The 20,863-nt window shown below is 32.6% G+C and overlaps 1 protein-coding gene across 2 annotated transcripts; it reads right to left on the reverse strand.

Annotated features, from left to right (window-relative positions):
* Positions 1-1,443: 1,443 nt before the first annotated feature.
* LOC112274307 (soluble starch synthase 2-2, chloroplastic/amyloplastic) lies at positions 1,444-7,407 on the reverse strand. Of its 2 annotated transcripts, XM_024503676.3 has the most exons (8): positions 6,672-7,407; positions 5,248-5,752; positions 4,820-4,884; positions 4,584-4,661; positions 4,191-4,301; positions 3,942-3,986; positions 3,303-3,476; positions 1,444-2,959 (listed from the first exon to the last, which is right to left on the reverse strand). In XM_024503676.3, exons 1-8 carry the CDS (start codon positions 7,032-7,034, stop codon positions 2,003-2,005), a joined length of 2,298 nt encoding a protein of 765 aa, XP_024359444.1. In that variant the 5' UTR covers positions 7,035-7,407; the 3' UTR covers positions 1,444-2,002. The 2 variants fall into 2 exon arrangements, with proteins under 2 accessions (XP_024359444.1, XP_073386022.1); XM_073529921.2 differs by lacking the exon at positions 4,191-4,301.
* Between the last annotated feature and the right edge of the window lie 13,456 nt (positions 7,408-20,863).

The following is a 20,863-nucleotide window of genomic DNA, read 5'->3' on the forward strand; positions in this document are numbered from 1 at the left end:
ACATTTTATTTTTAAAATATATATATATATATATATATATTAAACTTTGTTCTTTTATTTTCTTTTCTTTATCTTAAATATCAGATAAGTTTTGTTTTGTTTAAAAAGTAGATATTTGATTGGTAAATTTTTGTTTTCAGTTTCTTTGGTGCAACTACTAACCATCTTGTAGAAGTTTCAAATTGTTGCAAATAAAATTTATTTTTACATAGATTTTATTTTTATGTATTCCACAGTGTTATGTTTAGGATCAAGTTTTATTATTATTGTGAGAACTTTGAATTTTTAAGAATATATATATATATATATATATATATTACAAACTTTAATGGCTCTTTTTGGTTTTATTATAATATGATAATAACATTATTTACAGAAAGTAAAATTTTAAATCTAAAATTAATAATATTTATTCTAATAATATACACATATATAAGTTATTATTTATCAATCAAATATAATCTTTAATTATTCATTTTTTATTACAATTGGACCTCTTTGAAGTAGCTTCTATTATTTAAAAATACAAGCAATTAAATGATTTGATTTTAAACTATAGTTAACATTGAATATAAAGAAGGCACATATATATATATATATATATATATATGTATTCTTAAAATCAACTTCAAACTTTGTTTATTTATTAATAAGAAGTCTCTTTCAATTAGTTCAATTAGTTCAATTTGAGTTGATTCAATTAAATTCAGAAATATAGTTTGCCAAACAATTTCATAGTCTCCATAGAAGAGATGTTATGTTCTATTCCTTCCATAGACAAAACTAGTTTTGTATGATCCAACTAATAGCAACAAAAGATGCTTTTACATGTTTATTAGAATCAATGGTTTCTCTTCAAGACTAAAAATATATTGTTTTACAAAAAATTGGTAACACAAACATTGCATAAAATGAAATTTTGATAATACAATCTAAAAAATATATTTTTACTTATTTATAATTATTTGTATAACAAAGCAAACACTTCAACTACCAACACAGATAATTAGATCATTCTTGTATATTGATCAAAACAAAAACATCCTTTCAATACCTTCAACTACTTCTAACTTTATTGTGCACTACAAAATAAAAATAAAAAATCTTATTATGTAAAATCAATAAAATCAATAATATCACCAATTTAAAGTTCTCTAAGTTATTCAGGCATGCACTCATTGTCCATCTTTTGGACAACAAAGAGTTTTCTACCATGAAAGTGGATAAAAAGGAGTTGATCAAATGAATTGGTGTGAATCACCTTGTGCTAAGCCCAGTAGAATCAGGCAATAGAGCAGTGCACAAGAGACACATACATGAACACTCCATTTAAAGTTTCCGGGAGAATAAGCTTTAGGATTCATAAGATACTATTAGTCCTTATAAAAATACCCACTCAACATAGAAGAATTTCCGACAATGCCAACAAAGTAACTAAGAAGATTATCAGGGTCAAATGCCACAGAAACCTGTAAAAAAACTGATTAAAAGAGAGCATAAAAGATCAGGTTTTTGTGTGTTACCAAGAATCCTGAGGTAGTGCTATGTCCGCCACCTCGCAGGGGATTGCCGAAGTATACACTAATATCAATTTTGCGCATCAATATAAAACGATACAACAGTACAGTCTCACGAGCTCAGTTTGGCCCTTTTCCATTAACAGTCCTGAGAAAAACTAAGAGGCACGAGTGCAGCGACTGGAGGATGGTCTTTGGCAACCAAAGTCACTCAAGCAGGAGGAGTCATCGAAGGACCTCAAATTAATGCCGAGGTATCATTGGGTCAAAAAGCACCCATACCAAACTACAAGTTATCAATCCAGCTCAAATCCGGGCTCAGCTTTGAGGTGGTCCTTGGTAAAGATGGTTCATATTCACAACAGCTTTCTACAAGTTCATGTTGGTCAAAATACGATCTGGTAGGAAGTAGAAGAAGCGTGCGGGGGAGATGTTTGAGGACATTAATCTAAAAGAGTGATACACAAAGCTGTCCTTCGAGTTGACTACCAAGTGTACTTAGCTGCAAGAAGCACTTCTTCATACTGCTGGGCAGCATGATCCCAGCTCAAGTCCTGAGACATGCCTCGTTGCTGGATGCCCTTCCAACTACTCTTGAAATCACGGTAGGTCCAAATTGCATTCCCAAGGGCATGGATAAAAGCGTCCACATGTAGTGTTTCGAAAGTCCATCCTAGGCCTGACTCGTTGAAGGGATTGAACGACTGCACTGTATCTTTCAGGCCACCAACAGCATGCACTACTGGCACTGTGCCATACCGCATCGCATACAGTTGGTTCAAGCCACAGGGTTCAAACCGAGATGGCATCAACAAAATATCAACACCTGCGGTAATCCGATGGGAAGTGGTCACAGAAAAACCAACCCATCCCCGAACTTTGTCTCGATGAGAACCTTCAAAATGCCTCAACATGTCTTCATAATCTTTCCGGCCAGTGCCGAGCATTACCAGTTGGATATCTTGGTCCATCATCCATGGCATAGCTTGGCCTATTATGTCAATACCCTTTTGGTGATCAAGGCGACCTATGAATCCAAGCAATGGGACGTCAGCCCGCACCGGCAAGCCCAACTCCCTTTGTAAAGCAGCCTTGCATGCCGCCTTACCTGTGTCTAAAGAGTGGAGGTTATAATTGGTATATCCATCACTCTTGAGATGCACATCAAGCTCTGGGTTCCACTCTTTGTCATCAATGCCATTCACAACACCCCTTAGTTTCCAATTGTGATCCCTGAGGACTCCATCTAAACCCCAACCTCCCTCCGGTGTCTGCACTTCCCATGCATAGCCATGACTTACAGTCACAATGCGGTGAGCTGTTATGAGACCTGCCATAAAAATGTTGTTGTGCTCCCCTCCGAGCGGATCAAAAAGGCGAAATTTATCAATGTAATGACCAGGTAAACCCAATCTGTGATAATCGGCCAATGGCCCTCGGCCCTACAAGATCAATGAAACATCAGTCAAGTGAGTTCGTTCGCATTGTCTATATATATATTTATATTGATTTCCAGTATCTTCAAATCCTCAAAAGTAATGCTTCGGAATAAAAATTCAGTAAATGGTTCGGTGGAGTAAGGAAGCGTAATAGTTGACTCCAACATGAAAGCTTAGAGTATTGTTCTTTTCGACAAAATCCAGTGCTCATGAAAATATGAAAAATAAGAGAGTCCTTAATCTTAACTCTCCACTCTCAAGATAGAATGAGAACGCAGTTTACTTGTAAAAACCCAACTCAAGTTCTTGAATGTCACCAAACAAGCAAAGTAGAAAAAAACATTACCTGATGAGCCATGTTATGAATGACCAACACAGATCGAGTAAAATCCATGTAACCGTTGTCCCGATAATATGCTTGCAGGTAAACTGGGACCAATGCTGTGTGCCAATCGTTGGCGATAAATACTAAGTTTCCATCACCATAGCATACACCACCGCAAGGAACATGCCATGGGGTCTGCACAAAAATGTGTATACAGGTGTCATCCTCTTGCATAGAGATCAACTCTTGCAAAAATAAACTCTTACTGCATGAATACAAGTGAAAACAGAATAACCTCATAACAGCTTCTGGAAACAGCAAGTAATCACTCCATAAATGGTCAGAACACAACATAGCTGCTAGCCTTTTGGAAACACTAAATCACAATACTCTCAAGGATCATAAGGCGAATAGTGAATAGAGAAATCATAATTTTAACACATTTTTAGCTAAGTTGATGATTTGCAAGGTGGTCAAGAGCTTAAGCTTATACTAATATAGCCATCGACTCAGTCAGGACTGCACATAATCATTTTCGAAACTAGTAAAAATTAACAGGTTAGTAGGAATGTAGACAAGCACACAGATACATCATACACAAACTTGTTGAAAAGATAAATCTCCTACTATAAATTTCGGAAGTTGAGTTTATAGACCCACCTCGACAGCAGCTTTGGAGAGTAAAATCATCCGGGTCAGCACATCCTGCAATTTTATCAGAAGAGATTGATGACTTATTGCTGTAGGAGGATTAGAGGTAATACGTTTAAAATCAATTATGCATTTGCAGAAAGATCCTGACGAAACTAGTTTAGAAGTTGAAATAATAATCGAGTTTTGACCAATTAGCTCATCACAGGAAATATTCATCTGCTACTGCGGTTCAGTCAAGTATCCAACTCTTCATACCTCTCGAGAACCGCCATATATGTTGTTTGCAAATGCATGGAAAATAGGATTGTCGATAAAAACAAAATCAACACCATCAATGAAACTGTGGAAATACCCCACCTCCATATCCTAAACAACAACAACTAAGGGCTGAAACACTGTTTGAAATAATCGAAACGAACAGATTCACAAAATATTGTAAGAAACTCAATAGATAACTTCCATTCTAAAAACTTTCAAAATTCTCACTAGAAGTTACACTTCAAAACTCTCACCAATATCTGAAGTTGATATCAGCAACAAAGATCCAAAATGGATTCAACATAAAGATTAGGAAGTCCATCTTAGCAAAAAGCTTCGAACATGCTCTTTCGCTTTCACGACATAGCCACTAGAAAGATGATAGCAAACCTGTCCACCAACGTTGTAAATCCTGCGAACACCTGTTTCCCAAGCCTCCGCATAATTACTGTAACGAGGTGCCACAACCTGCAGAAGGGCACAACATTAGCAATCAGATAATCTCGACTAGTGCAGGATGACTAGCTTTTCACTTTGATGGCCAAGGAAACATCCAACATGCAGATGAACGCCGGAATTCTTCTTAAATTTTAAAGACACTTCAACGAAGGAAGAAAGAAAATTACCATCACACGATGACCTCGTCTGGCCAATGCCTTGGGAAGGGCTCCCACAACATCTCCCAAACCCCCTTTGCAATTGCAAGCAGTCAGGTGGGTCAATGAGTACGAGAAGAGCAAGAAACAATACACAAGGCTGCAACTCACTGTCTACGAAAGCTCTTGGCCAACGCTCAAGACACAAACTAGGCGCAGATGTCATATATGTGATATATACCACAAGTCACATATGTCATATATAACTTCTTTAGGAACAGAGCTCATCCAAAAGAAAAGAAGGAAAAGATAGATCTTTGATATGAGACCAATTAGTTTGTAGCTTTTTGACAAAGAATTTATCAATATATCTATACATATATATATATATATATATATATATATCTATATATACATGAGCAACAATGTAAGCGTTCCGTTGAAACATCTAACCCTACCTGTTTTAGACCAAGGTGCACATTCGGCAGCAACAACAATGACGTTCATCACATTAGGTCCAGCCAAAGGAGGAGGCTTTTCAGCAGCACTAGGAGCTGCAGCATCAGTCCGAGTCTGCTGTAGCACTTCTGAGTTGTTACCACCTGTGCTTTCTCGACTGTGGTCACTGTGAAAATCTCTTTTACTCTGTGCCAGAGGCGAAGGTGGAGGAGAAGTTTTAGGAGAAGTCTCAACCCTATCTGACGGTGCAGGAGAATTTGCCTGCGCAACAGCGCGGCCAGACCCTACAGACCTTTTGGAAGGAGGCGGCGAAGGCCAAGCAGCTGTCAAAGGTCTTGCTGATGACGAGGGGATAGTCGGTGTGCTTGTGAAAGTCTCAGAAGTTTCAACAGATGGCTCAGGGGTACCAGCCTGTGGCTCACTTGATGATTCGGTTACGATACTGGGTGAAGGCTGGTCTGTATCAACAGTTGGAGATGAGTACAATTTCTGTCTTTCCTCAATCTGCAGCAACGCTCAATAAATTACTTCTAATTCAGGGCAAAGACAATAACACATCAGGAGGTTCAAGCCCGATTTTCTCACTACAGGAATGCATACGGCATTTCAAGGATGTTTGATAAGCATTTCACTGGAAAACCTCGCAGTAATGCTCAATTTTTGAGCAAAGTTGACTAAAAACCAGCACAAGCAGACAAAAGTAGCCTCTGTAAACATAAGCACGATTCAGTCTTGCGGTCTGATGCAAGTGCAACGTCATACAGACATATAGTAATCTCAAATTCAGAGACTTGAAATTTCAATCGACCATATGATGTAGTACTACCAAGTTTGCCAGAACAAGATCTCCCGATGCACTTCAACATGCAATGCGCACTGGCATTTGGAATTAATCCAGCTGCATTTCGACCCGTCCATAATTGAATGAAGATTCTAGGTCAGCTTAAAGGAGTTTTCCGATTGAGACGATGTACTAGGTAAAGAATAGAAAACTAACACATTATTAATAAATTCAATGCGAAACCGGCAAAACATTTGCACGGTGATGTACATGTAATTGCGAGAAGAGCGTCGACATCATACTATCACAAATTACAATCATACGTAGAGCACGTAGTCTCTCGATCGCCGTCAAAAAGACATCAGTAGAAACCATTTCTGAACTGAAAACCCAATGAAATTCCAAATTGCCACAAAAACAGTAAGCTCAAAATATAGCTAAAGCCAAATTCTTGCAAAATTTGTGGAAACTGACCACACCAACACCCCGAGATCGCAACTTACAGAAGGAATTCGACCAGCTGACAAGAGTTGCTAATGTTTTTTTTTCCCCAAAAGTGTGAATTCACACCAATACCCAATACCCCAACACCCAATATAGCATTAGCGCCATAGAATGAAGGGCACGAGAGTAATTCCATACCTGATCGAGCAGCTGCTTCTGCATTGCCAGCAATTTCTTGCTCTCCTCAAAAATCACTGCCCTCTCCTTCCAACTAGCACTTCCACCGCTCCCACCAGCAGCCGCCCCGGGCTCGCCCCCCACCGCCATCCTAACCACCTCTCTGCGTCTGCCTCCCCCCCTCCTCCATCCCCCCACTCCACGCATCGCATCATCACATTGCAATCCCCTCACTCGGCTCCCCTCCGTTTCCTGCACCGGAAAATACGCCCACGTCGACGCCACGGAGGCAATTCGCGTCTGCACATGCGCACGGAGGGCAAGGGACGACGACGGCAGCGACGCTGCACACTCCACCATCACCATTGCCACGCTACGCTCCATGCCCCCGCTCACAATCGATCAATCCCCAACACCACCCCCCAATTACAATTCCAATCCCAACCCGACCGAATCTCCACACAGAACTATTACTACTACCCCACCCCTCCGGGATACCACAGCTACTCCCGAATCCGTGCCCGTCGGCTCCAACACCCTCAAGGGCGACGACGCTGGACTCGCATTCCCACCAGCACACACCAACTGCAGGCTGGAATGAAAAAGAAAAAAAGGGACGTGAACACGAACGAATGATGCTAGAAAAAAGAAATAAGGAAGAACTTTCTATATGCGAATGGCAACGTCGACGAAACGCACACAAACAAAACAGAACCAGAGAGAAAACTGGAGCATCCCAATCCAAAGCTATAACAGGCCTCCCTCACTCACTCACACTCACTCACTGAGTCTCTCATTCCCATATTAGAGGAGAGTAGAGGGGTGGGGTGGCCATGTGGAGTGCCAGGCCGGGGGCACCCCCCCCCCCACCACGCCCGCGATGATTCTCCACCGGTGAGAGGTACCGTCTCTGATGTGCCACCTGGCAGGTTCCTACTGGATGTGGTGTTTATCGACTGAAGATGGTAGGTACCGACTAGGATCCCTCCATCCCTCACAACACAGCAGCACCTACCTACCTACCTACCTACCTACCTACCCGATGCTTATTGGTATGTATGTATCTGTAGAACGGCAAGACAAAAGAAAATATCACCAGGACTGAAATATAGAAAAACCCACTTCTCTTGGGTGTGTGTATGTATGTATGTCAGTAATTAATTCATTATGTATATATATATATATATATACCGAAGAAATTGTTAAATTGACCCATGCATTTATTAAATCAACCCAGCCATCATCATTGGTTGCAAATCCAACCATTTTGATTCTTATATTTGATTGTTGAGAAGTCATAATAAGCTTAAAAAACATATAGTTTTATTTTATATTCTTAAATATATAAGAAAATTTTAAAATAAATTCGTTTATTTTTAAACTCAAACTTGAAAATATAATGAGATTTAAAAGAATTATTCTTAATATCATAAACAAGAGGATCAAAGAACATATTTGATTAAACTTGCTTGAAAAAGGTTGAATCAAAAATCAACTCTAATTTCATTGCTTAAAAATCAAAGTACTCTTACTTCAAGAGAATTATTTTTTGGTTGTTAGAAGTTGCATTTCTTTCTTTTGGTTTAAGATAAAAATATCTAAGAAGGGTGTTTGACAAATCTTGTTGTTTTGTTGGTCAATAAATAATCTTAAAATCAAATCTTCATAAAAATATGCCTTAACATGGTTGGTAATAATTCAAAATACTTAAGATACTTTTGATTTGTATATATGGTCATTGAATTAGAAGCACCATTTAGATGATAATGCCATTCTTGAAATAAATCCACAATTACAAGAAGCTCTTTATTGAAATTTTTTTGAAATAAAAAGCTACTAGATAGACTTTGTCATCTATTTTTATTTATGGTAATATTATATTTTAAAAAAAATTGATGCATCTCTTTTTATAAAAAATATCATAAAAATTTAATATTATATAAGATTGGTGTAGGAATAAATGTTGTCTTTAAAGCTTTATATGATACTTCACCATCTTTACTCTACTCAAGTTTGTCTTTACAAGTCAAACATGTAAGTAGAGCTACAACTTGAAAAAAAAATTTGATGAAGGTCTAGTAATAATTGGCAAATTCCAAAAAATATTACACATTTATGATTATTTTTAAGTTCTTTTAATCTATGATAGTGTGAACCTTTTTAAGATATATTATAAGGTCATTATTTGAAATGGTGTATTCTAAGAAGTTAATTTGAATAATGTGAATTACACACTTTTTTTTTATCTTAGCATATAATCTTGTATCTTTAAGTTTTTTTAATATGCAATAAACATGAAATTTATGCTTTATACATTTTTAGAATAAATTATAATATTATCTAGATAATAAATAACATAATCATTAAAAAATTCACAAAAGACATCATTCATTAGATATTAAAAAGTAACTAGTATATTTATGAGTCCAACAAGCATGACATTATATTCAAAATATAGTCTTTTATTTATCTCCTTCTTTGATATAAATTAGGTTATATGCTTCTTATAGATTTATTTTTAGATAGATCTTTGTTTGATTGAGTTGATCAAAAAGTCCTAAAATCAAAGATAAAAGATATCTATTCTAGATAGTGATCTTCTCGAATCTTTGATAATCTACATATATCTACAAAGATCCATCTTTTTTTTTTTTCACAAATAAGATAAAAGCTTTTGTTAGAGGTTTAGAATGACATATGAAGTTTTTAGCCAAATTTTTATCAATATATTCTTTGAATGTAATCAACTTGTTTTTTAATAAGTTATATAGTGGTCCAAATGGTGATTGAACTCATTATTGAAGTTTGGCAAAATAATCAAAGAATTTTTTTTTAAAAGAATATTTGTATTTTTCTTTTCAAAAACATCTTTATAATCTTAGTACTAGCTTTGAATACTACTCGAAGACTTTCTACCACTAAAAATAGATGTGGCATATATAACAAAAGATGACTCTTCTATTGCAACATGCATAAAAGCTCTTAAACCTGCTACTAAAGATTTGGTTGTATTAGATTTATGAATTTCTACTTGACTAATAAAATTTTAGATTAAACTATGGAAAAAATAAAGATTATAAGAAATCTAGTCTATTTAAGGGTTATACTTCTCTAGCCATAATAATCCTAAAATAATTGGATAAGAACTTAATAAGGTAATTAATTCGTACAAAAATGTTCTAAAAGTTTTTAAGAATAAAAAAAAATCAAACTTGAATATCAAGACTTTAAAAAGAATAAAAGTACTTATTCTAAAAGAAACTTTTGATAAGGTACAAAGAGTATCTTTGGAAAACCTTTGCCTTTGAAAATAGGTTTTTGTAAAATTATGAAATTAATATTTACAAAGATAATAATTTTTGAAGGAAAATAAGAATGATTTTTTTTCAATTCTAATAGCTCTTGTTGCTTCTCTGATCATTATGTAATTACAAAATTAAAATAAGACAATGACATATTTCAATGAGCTTGGTGTCAGGAACATGAATGTCAAAGAAAGAGAATCCTCAATATACTCTTTTGTCATTGAAAAGAAATAAAAAAATTACTCAAAAGGTAAAATAATATTAACTAGAATGGCTATTATCAAAAATAAGAAAATTAGAAAGTCTTGAAACAAGACTAAGGACTAGAATGGCATTGACAAGAGTGAAGAAGGCTTCACTCTTGCCTCTATATATACTCTTAACTAGGAGCTACGTGGTAATGTCCTATAGGACCTCCAAAACATATTGACTTTGTTAGCCACATGTCTTAACTTGCAAGGCAAGTTATCTATGTATGCGCCACATAGTTATCTTTTTCTACAAGCTACTACATGGAGTTAACTTGTCTCATATGTTATCAATACATGGTTAACTTATTGACCAAGTTTCTATCCTATAAATACATCTAAAGTCCAAAACCACGTTTATGAAGCTTTTAAGAAGCTCTTTTAGAAGATATTATGAAATATATATATATATATATATCAACTTGTAACTATTGGGATAAATATATATGTCTATGACATTATCTCTCCTTTTAAAGACAAGTTCCATAAGGAGCACTCTTCATAGGTTGAGAAAGTTCAAGATGCGACGAATTGTATTTGCCACATACTCCGATCTTTGCTATCTTCGAAGATGGTTGATAGGTTCTCTTAGCCATTGATAGTATTTCATACTAAGACGAGAAGACCACCTTATTATTTGATCATTATTGAGGCCTTCATAACTCTTTTAAATAAAACATTCGAAACACTATCAGTAATTGTTCCTACTTCTAATAAAATCAACAAACAGTGGAAGTCTCTTCTAAGATCATGATACCAAACTTGTTGTATCTTGCCATCTATTCAAGGAAGGATATGTCATTCTTGAGGATCTTCATCTTGATTTTGTTATCTTGAAGGTTGTGACAATTGTAATATGTCATCTGGTAAGTCCGCAAATGAAAGCTCTTGAGTTGAATTTGTTGGTTGTTGGTTCTCCATCTCTTTAACGTCTCAAATATACATAAGCTATAAAGAAAGATAGAAGATAGGATGTTATTTTCCTTTGATCTTGTTTCTTTTATAGCAAATATTTACTATTCTTCATCTTAATTTTGATGAATGTCATTGATAAAAGACTTTAACTTTCTTTGTTGCATTTGTAAGATTCTTTGATGGCTCCCATGTGTGTTCATTAACATCATATCCATGCTAATGAACAAGATATTCTAACCTATTTTGGTGTTGCCTTGAGTCTAAGACTTCTTCTACTTCAAACTCTTGATTATTATCCATTTCTATAGAAAGATGTGGCATTTGTTTTCTTTCCAAAATATTCAATATCTTATATGACTCAAGAGGGGACATATGAAATATATGGTGGATCTTTATAGTCTTTGGTAGATGTAATCAATAAGCAACAGGATTGATTTGTTCACAAATAAAAAAAGGCCCCAACCTATTATAGTCCAACTTATCATAAGGACAAGTAGGCTTGATATTGCGATGAAGTAACCATACCTTGTCACCTATGTTGAATTGTAGTTGCTTCTTGCAATAGGAATCCGCATTGGTCTTTTGCCATCCCTGAGTTTTTTTTAATTGTATATTCATTGTTGCATGTAGCTTTGACAAGTGATTTGCTAAACCTTCTGATTACGAATATAGAATTATATGAACTTGAAACTGGAAGATCTATGATAAAATCCATACAAACAAAAGACCATTATTGTTCTGGAATTAGTAACGATTGAAGAAGTCCATAAGGTCAATGGCAAGGAATTTTGGATCTTGAACAAGTATTACATTATTGTACAAAGTCTTTAACTGCCTTCTATATTTGAGGCCACCAAAAATCTCTTGATATTAGCTCTAAAGTCCTATTGTATCTAAAATATCCGACTACTAAAAAAATCATGACGAGCTTAAAAGACATGTAATTGTGCCTAGCTTTTTTGAATATATATGCGATCTTTGAAATATAGTATGTTGTTCTTGAACTCAAACTTTGAAGTATCATATAACTTAAAGAAAGTATTCTTGATATCATGTACAAGAGGATCAGATGACATATTTGATTGAATTTGCTTGACAAAGGTTGAATCAACAGTCAATATTGTTTTTATTGCTCGAAGATGGAAATGCTTGGGCTTCTAGAAAATCATTCTTTATTGATCAAAAGATGCATTTTCTTCTTTTGATGCAAGATAAGAACATCTAGAAGAGACATCTAATAGACCTTATTATTTTTCGGATCAATAAGTGATCTTGAAATTGAATCTAGATAAAGACTTACTCCAATGGGCTTGACAATAATTCAAAATACATGCTGGCATAATGTACTTGAGGTTCTTTTGATCTATATATATAGTGACTGGACTTGAGGCACCTTCTAGATAATGACGCCATTCTTGAAATGAATCCATAATTAGAAGGAGCTCTTTGTCATGGATTTCATAATTAATCTCGGTTGCTAAAAATTTCTTGGAATAGAAAGCTATTGGGTGGAGTTTTTCATCTGTTCTTATTTGTAATAATATAGCATCCACAGCAAAGTCTGACTCCTCTGTTTTCACACAAAATACCTTAGAAAAGTGGATGTAATACAAGATTGGTACAGAAGTAAATTCCTTTTTTAAAGCATCAAATGATACTTTTACTTCCTTATTCCACTCGAATTTGTCTTTACAAGTCAAACGTATAAGTGAAACTGTAACTTGAAAAAAATTCTTAATAAAGAATTGATAGTAATAAGCAAAGCCTAAAAAATATTACACGTCTTGTACTATTTTTGAAATCTTCCAATCTATGATAGTTTAGACCTTCTTGGGATCCATCATAGGATCTTCATTAAAAATAATGTATCCTAAAAAATCAACTTGAATAGTGTGGAATACATACTTTTCTAACTTGACATATAATCTTACATCTCTAAATTTTTGTAATATGCGATGAATACAAAGTTCATGTTCTTATGTATCCTTAGAGTAGATTAGAATATCGTCTAAATAGCAAACAACAAAATCATCTAAAAACTCACAAAAAATACCATTCATAAGATGTTGAAAAGTGTCATGTGCATTTGTGAGTCCAAAAGGCATGACATTATATTCAAAATATCCATATCTAGTTCAAAAAGTAGTCTTCTATTTATCTCTTTCTTTGATACAAACTAAGTTGTATGCTCTTCATAGATCTATTTTGCTATAGATCTTTGCTTGATTGAGTTGGTCAAAAAGTCATGAAATCAAAGGTAAGAGATACCTATTTTTGATGGTGATCTTGTTGAGTCTTCAATAATCTACACATATCCATAAAGATCGATCTTTTTTCTTCATAAATAAGATAGGAGCTTCGGCTGGGAATTTAGAATGGCGTGTGAAGTTCTTTGCCAAGTTTTCATCAATGTACTCTCTTAATGCAGCCAACTCATTCTGCAATAAGCTATACATTGGTTTGAATGGTGGTTGAGCTCCTTTTTGTAGATCAATTGAACAATCATAAGGTCGATGCTCTAGAAGAATATTTACATTTTTCTTTTCAAAATTGTCTTGGAATTCTTGATATTGACTAAGAATACTACTTGGCATTTTTTTCATCATTGAAAATAGACATAGCATATATAACAAAAGGTGATTATTTTTTTGCAGGATGCATGAAAGTTCTCGCACTTATCAGTAAAGGTTTGGATATAGTAGACTTATGTACTTCTACTTTATTAACCTAATCTTTGATTATACAACCAGAAAAGTTAAGGCTACAAGAAATCCAATCGATTTGAGGATTATATTTTTCTAGCCACAACAATCCTAAAATAATCAAATTGGAGGGAGATCTTATTGCATTAAATACAACAAATTGTTATGAACTTTAATTGTTACATCTAAAGGAACAATCTCATAGGTAACATTTCCAAAAGACAACAAATGACCATCTATGACTTTTACATGTATGGCTTTAGTTTTCTTGACTATATGTATTTTTTGATTTTTGACAAAATCTTCGTGAATAAAATAGGCTGAGGCTCTTGAATCTAATAAGGCAAAGACTTTGTGATTTTTAGGGCCTAAATATACATCTATTATAAAATAAAGTGAGAGGTCCGAAGAGAGAATAAGACCTTTACTAGTTATTATATATGATTCTACCCACATGGTCCCTATTATAGTCAGAGAAACTCGTTTTCCAACTCATTATCTTCTTTGGTAATTATGCTCCTCATTTTATAATTGCATTACTTCTTTAGACAATGTTGAGCAATGCGCTTAGCTTCCCCATAATATAAACACAAATCCTCTTGGCGACGTCGAGTCTTTTTTTGCTCTGTGAAAAATTTAAAACGTATTATATCAATTTGCATTGATTCTAGCCTTGATGAATATGTTTTAGAAAACTTGGAAGTTGTGGCCATTATTTGATTTGTTCCTCTTCAGCCAAGTCTTTGTTCTTAATGCCTTTCAAATAATTGATTGTTGCATGTAATGACTTGAGCAATAAATTATTTCAAAGATTTTGCTTTTGGCATTCTTAATAATAAATCTTTGATGTTATCCTTCAATCCATATCAAAATTGATTGATAAGTACTTTGTCATTTCATTCTACATCGCAAGCAAGGTTTTGGAATTCAGTAGCATATGTGGTGGTTGATTGTGATCTTTGTTGTAAAAATAAGAGTTTGATCTCTTTTACTTGTTCTCAATTACTTTTTCTAAATATTGCTATAAATACTTCAAGAAAAGAATTCAAATCATAAAGGAGTCGCAAATCTTTTTCCATTAAAGGAAAAAACCAAGAGAGAACACTTCTTAATAGAAGTGTATATATGAATCTAACTTGAGTAAATCCATCAAGGTATTGAAAAGGATGCAACCTTAGATAAAGCTTGATATGTTGTAAAAATCTTCAAAATTTTGATCTTGTTCCATCAAACTTCTCAAGCATACTAATCCTTGTCCCCATTATACTTATAAAAGCAAAAATCCCTGAATTTGGTTGTGAGGTCAATCTACTTACTTCCTACAATTGCACAATTTCTTGCCACAAATTCTGAACTTCTTCTATAGATGTAGGTATAGTACCTCTATGATTCATGTTAGAAATATGTGAGATTTTTACTCTAAGAGTATTGACAAGCTCATGAAGATCTACAATAGTTACAAATCTATTCTCGCTTCTGCTAGGAGTAGCATCCACAATCTTTCTTTCCATAGACAACTCAAACAATTCCAAAAAGTTAAATTAGAGGAGGATAATCTGCAACCTCTAATAAAAATTTGTACAAAGAAGAGTAATCCACTCTCTTTAAGGAAAAGATCAGTGTCAAAAAATATTTTTTGTTTAAAGGTGGATAGTCCGCAACCTTCAAAACACAACAATAGAAGTGGAGTAATTTACTCACTTCTAAAATAAGACAAAATTTTTATGTTAGCACTCTTGTCAAACTGTCAGGGATATGAATCTCAAAGAAAAAAAATCCTCGATACATTCTTGTGTCATTGAAAAGAACTAAAAAGTCACTCAAAAGGTAATGTAATATTAACTAGAATGGCTATTGCCAAAAAAAAGAAGACTAAAAATTCTTGAAATAAGACTAAGGACTAAAACAGCATTGACAAGAATGAAGAAGGCTTCATTCTTGAATCTATATATACTCTTTACTAGGAGCTACGTGGTAATATCATATAGGACCTTCAAAACGTGTTGACTTTGCTAGCCACATATTTTAACTTACAAGACAAGTTATCTATGTATGCGCCACATAATTAGCTTGTTCCATAAGCTATTATACGGAGTTTACTTGTTCCATAAGCTATCAATAAATGATTAACTTGTTGACCAAGTTTCTATTCTTTAAATACATCTAAAGTCCAAAATCACATTTATAAAGCTTTTAAGAAGCTTTTCTACAAGACATTATGAAATTAATATATATTTATCTACTTGTACCTAATTATATAAATAACTATTGGGATAAATGTATATATTCGTGACACTTGGTGACAATTGAAAATCTGAATTAATTTAAAATATTCTAAATTTTTGTGATTTATATGTATAATCATATGATATATAGTATCTTCTAGCAAGTAACATCATTCTTGAAAAGAATATATAATTACAAGAAGCTCTTTATTATAAATCTAATAATTATTTTGTGTACTTATTAAAAATTTAGAATAAAATGTAGCAACATGGAAATTTTTAATATTTCCCATCTGTAATAGTATAGCTTATAATGTAAAGTCAAAAGTATCAGTCTTCAAATAAAAAGCTTTCATAAAATTTGGATGTATTAAAATTGGAATTGTAGAAAAATTTACTTTCAAATCTTATTAAACTCTTTGTATTTAAGTTTCTCATTCCAATTTGTCTTTAAATGTCAATTGAGTAAAAGGAGCAACAAGTGGGCAATAATTCTTCATAAATATTTGACAAAAATTAGAAAATCTAAGAAAATATTGTATATCTCATACTATCTTTGGAGTTTTTTACTCCATTACAACTTGAATTTTTTTTGGATCCACCAATAAGCCATCATGGGATATAATATATTCAAAAAAATATATTTTTAATTGATGGAATATTTATTTTTTTAATTTGGCATATAATCTTATATGTCATAATCTTTGCAAGACTAATCTTATATATTTTTTATATTCTTCAAGAGCATTGGAATAGATTAAATTATCATCAAGATAGTAGACAATAAACTTATCTTGAAATTTTCAAAAAATATCATTTATTAAATATTAAAATATAATTGGAGCATCTATTAATCCAAAAGATATGACATTATATTTAAAATGTCTATACCTTATCGAAAATATTATCTTTTGTTCATCTCTTTCTTTAATTTGTACCAAATTGTATGCTCCACAAAGATCTATTTTGTTATAGATCTTGGCTTGACCAAGTTGCTCTAAAAACCCTGATATCAATGGTAATGGATAATGATTCTTTATTTTTATTTTATTGAGGCTTCAAAAATCAATATACATTTGTAAAAATCTATATTTTTTCTTTACAAAAATTATAGCTATATATACTATAGATTTTGAATACCAAATATAAATAAAATAAAATAAAAAATGATAAGATTTTTTTTAATATAATCTTTCAATATTGGAAGTTCATTCTATGATAGATTGTAGATTAGGCCAAATAGTAATAGAATTCCTATTGAAAGATTGATGGTGCAATCATATAATCAATGCTTTGATAATATGTTAGCATTTTTTTTTTGAAGACAGCTTGAAACTCCTCATACTACTTTGGAATAGTTATTAGTGAGCTTATTCTTTCTTTAGCTAAGATTGTATAAATAGTACATGGCATTCTTTCTTAGCTATCTTTATAGAAGTCTTTATTCTAAGAAATGAAGATTTTATAGTTGATGACTTTTGGATAAGTTTTGTTTGAAGGAGTTCTATAAGAAATTCAATCTTATGAAACTTCCAATCTATAGATGGATTATATTTTTCTAGTGAAAAAAATTCTTAAATGATAGGATTGAATAAGATTTTAATAATATTAAGTATTATTTTTCTATTATGGCCCATAAATGATATATCTAGTAATACAGTCTCATGAATAATATTCCTTGAAGATAAAGGTTGATAATCTATTACTTTTATGTATATAAGTTTTGACTTTTGTATTAGAAAATTTTTATGAAGTTTAAAAAACTCCTCATTTAAAAAAGAAGCAGATGCTCTTAAATCTAATAATGCATTTATTTGAAGTTTTTGTAGGCTAAAAAATAAAGATATAATAAAAAAATGAGTAGATTGGATAAAGAAAGAGGGACCTTAATGAACTTGAGGTGTTGTAATGTCCAACCACATGGTTTCTGTTATAATTAGGTCTCTTTATTTTTGTCAATGATTGTACTCTTAATTTTGGTTGTACATTGTTTTTTTAGATAGTTCTTACATTTATAGCCTCCTTCACCATAATACAAGCATAAGCCTTGTTCAAATCAATGCTTTGTTTCTTTTGTTGTAAGAAGTTTAAATCGTATTATATCAATTTACATATCCTTAGCTCCAAAAAGTAGAAGTAATATATTTGTTAAAACAACAAAGTACGAATTTCTAGTCTGTTGCTTTGTCAAAGTCTACAAGCATTGAACTTGATGCCACTGAAATAATTGATTATTATACTTCACATTTTGACTAATGGCTTCATTGAATATTTAAAGATTAGATAATAATAGTAATAATATATCTTTTATATTCTCTCTTAATCTCTTATAAAATTAGCTCTTTTAGGCTTGTTTATCTCAAATGATGTTATAAGCCAATTGCCTAAAATTTGATGTATAAACTAATACAAAGCAAGATCTTTAGTGTAATGAGCAAATTTTTATTGTTATTAATTGGACCTTCTCATATTTTCTAAATACCTTCGCAAATGCTTCTAAAAAAGCTTCAATGTTGCTTAAGTTTGAAGATCTTCTCTCAAATAAAAGAATAAACCAAGATAATTCTTATCTTATGAGCAAGATTTCAACTAAACCAACTCATGACTACTATATTGGATAGTAATAAGGTTATAAAGAAGTTACCAATTGAATTTGGTTAATAAATCCTTGAAACTTAAAACATGTATTATCAAATTTTTTTAAAAAACTAATCTAAGCTTCTTTATACTGTTGAATAGGTAAACTTTTTGTTGAGATATAAATGCCACCGCCTCCTTGAATGTAAAAGCTTAAAGAAGAGGTTGCATCACATGCTGAATTACTCTAAGTTTTGCATTACTATAAAATCTTGCAAAAAATCCTTCAATTTCAAAAAATTTATAAGATAAGGCATTCAATGTGTTCATAATAGCATCTAATTTGGACTCAAAAGACTCAACTACATTAACATCTTTACCTCCAATCATCATGAAAGAAAAAAAAGAAATTTTTGAACAATATTAATTTAGAGGAGGATTATCTACAATCTCTAAAGAGCTTTGATGTCTATAAAAAGAGAAGTAATCTACTCTCTATCAACAAGAATCAAGCTCTTATACTGACAAGAAGACAATCTTGACAATTTATCTTAAATATACTATACAAAAAGTCAAACAAGAAGTAGATCAAAATAAATTTAATTTAATAATATCTTATAGACAAGCTTCTTAGAAGCTTTATAGATAGAAGTTTGAATTTACACGTACTTATAGTTGATTGATAGATTAGAAACTTAATCAACAAATTAGTCACATGTCACATGTATTGGTAGTTTATATGAAAAAATATCAAATTATTTCAAAAATTTAAGATCCTTCCAATCTACAACATAAGACTTTATCACAAAATAGGACAAAATATACTAGAATAAAATTTAATAAAACTAAAAAAAATAGGATATGAAAGATAAAACTAAGAAAACAGAAATAGAATAGAACAAATTTGAACAAAAAGATGCAGAACCAAACTTTACTAAGAAAAAAGATTTGAAGCCATATCTGACGAAATGCTCCAAAAAGTCCCAACCAATCCTATTTAAATCTTGTCCTATCACCTTGGACTTTCTAGAATATTTTTAGGTAGTAGGCCCTATCAAAATAATCATATTAAATTCCTTTTCTAGAAGGTTCCATGGTAGGCTTCACTTAGATAACCATCCTAAGCCTTTTTCTAGAAGATTCTATAGTAGATTCTAATTAAATAATTATTCTAAATCTTTTTTAGAATATTCTACGGTAAATCATACCTCGTCAACTAAGCTAACTTTAATTCTAAAAACTTCTATGGTTCTAATTATCCATATAATTATCTTATCTATACCATATTACAATTAATCCCCCTCTACTAATGCAGAACATCCTTGTTTTGTTCTCGATGGTATTTCCAAATTGTCTCTTGGTAATGGATGAGGTTTTTTATAGGTTTATACATTGCATCGTGAATGGCATGACTTTTCTAAAGAACTTTGTATTAAAGTTGTAGATGTCCTCTGCCATGACGAAGGTAGCGATGCTCTAAAATGTTGTCTACTTTATATTTATATTGGTCATTAATTACAACTATTAGTCATGGTAGTTGGTATCGATTTAAAAAGCACTTTGGCTCAGTATAAAATTTCTTTAGTTACAAAACATCGAAGACTGGATGGACTTGAATATGTGGCGAAAGCTTCAAGCAATATACAATATCAGATATCATTGCAAAAATGAAAAAAGGTCCAAGCCACTAAGGTGCTAGTTTACAAATTTTGGTTGATGTACTAAGTATACAAATTGGAATTAGAGAATAACACTTGATCTCCCTCTCAGAAGGTCTTGTATTGCCAATGGTTATGTGCATACTGCTTCTATCAATTCTGTGCAATAAAGAGGTAATGTTGTACCTCTTGTAAGGCCGTTGTATAAATTCTTCTATTGTTGGATTGTTGGTATCCATTGGACAATGGAGAGTTGGTGGCATAATGGAATACTGATTGATATTAAGGAAAATTGATAAATGACTAGTACTTACTTGAATACTATCATTATAAGCAAATTCCAAGGGCATCAAGTATTCATCCCAATCATTGTAATAAACTCCTACAAATGCCCACAACATATCCTCCATGATCCAATTTGCATGCTCTGTTTGCCCATCTGTTTGAAGATAAAAGACTCTAGATATGGCAAGTTGTGTGCCTACTGGCTTAAACAAAGCTTGTCAAAAACTTCCTACAAAGCATGGATCTCAATCTAAAATGATGACACGAAGTAATCTATAGTGATAAAAGATGATATCAA

Source organism: Physcomitrium patens, chromosome 21, assembly GCF_059467195.1.
Source record: "Physcomitrium patens ecotype Gransden chromosome 21, ASM5946719v1, whole genome shotgun sequence".
NCBI classification, from domain to species: Eukaryota; Viridiplantae; Streptophyta; class Bryopsida; order Funariales; family Funariaceae; genus Physcomitrium; species Physcomitrium patens.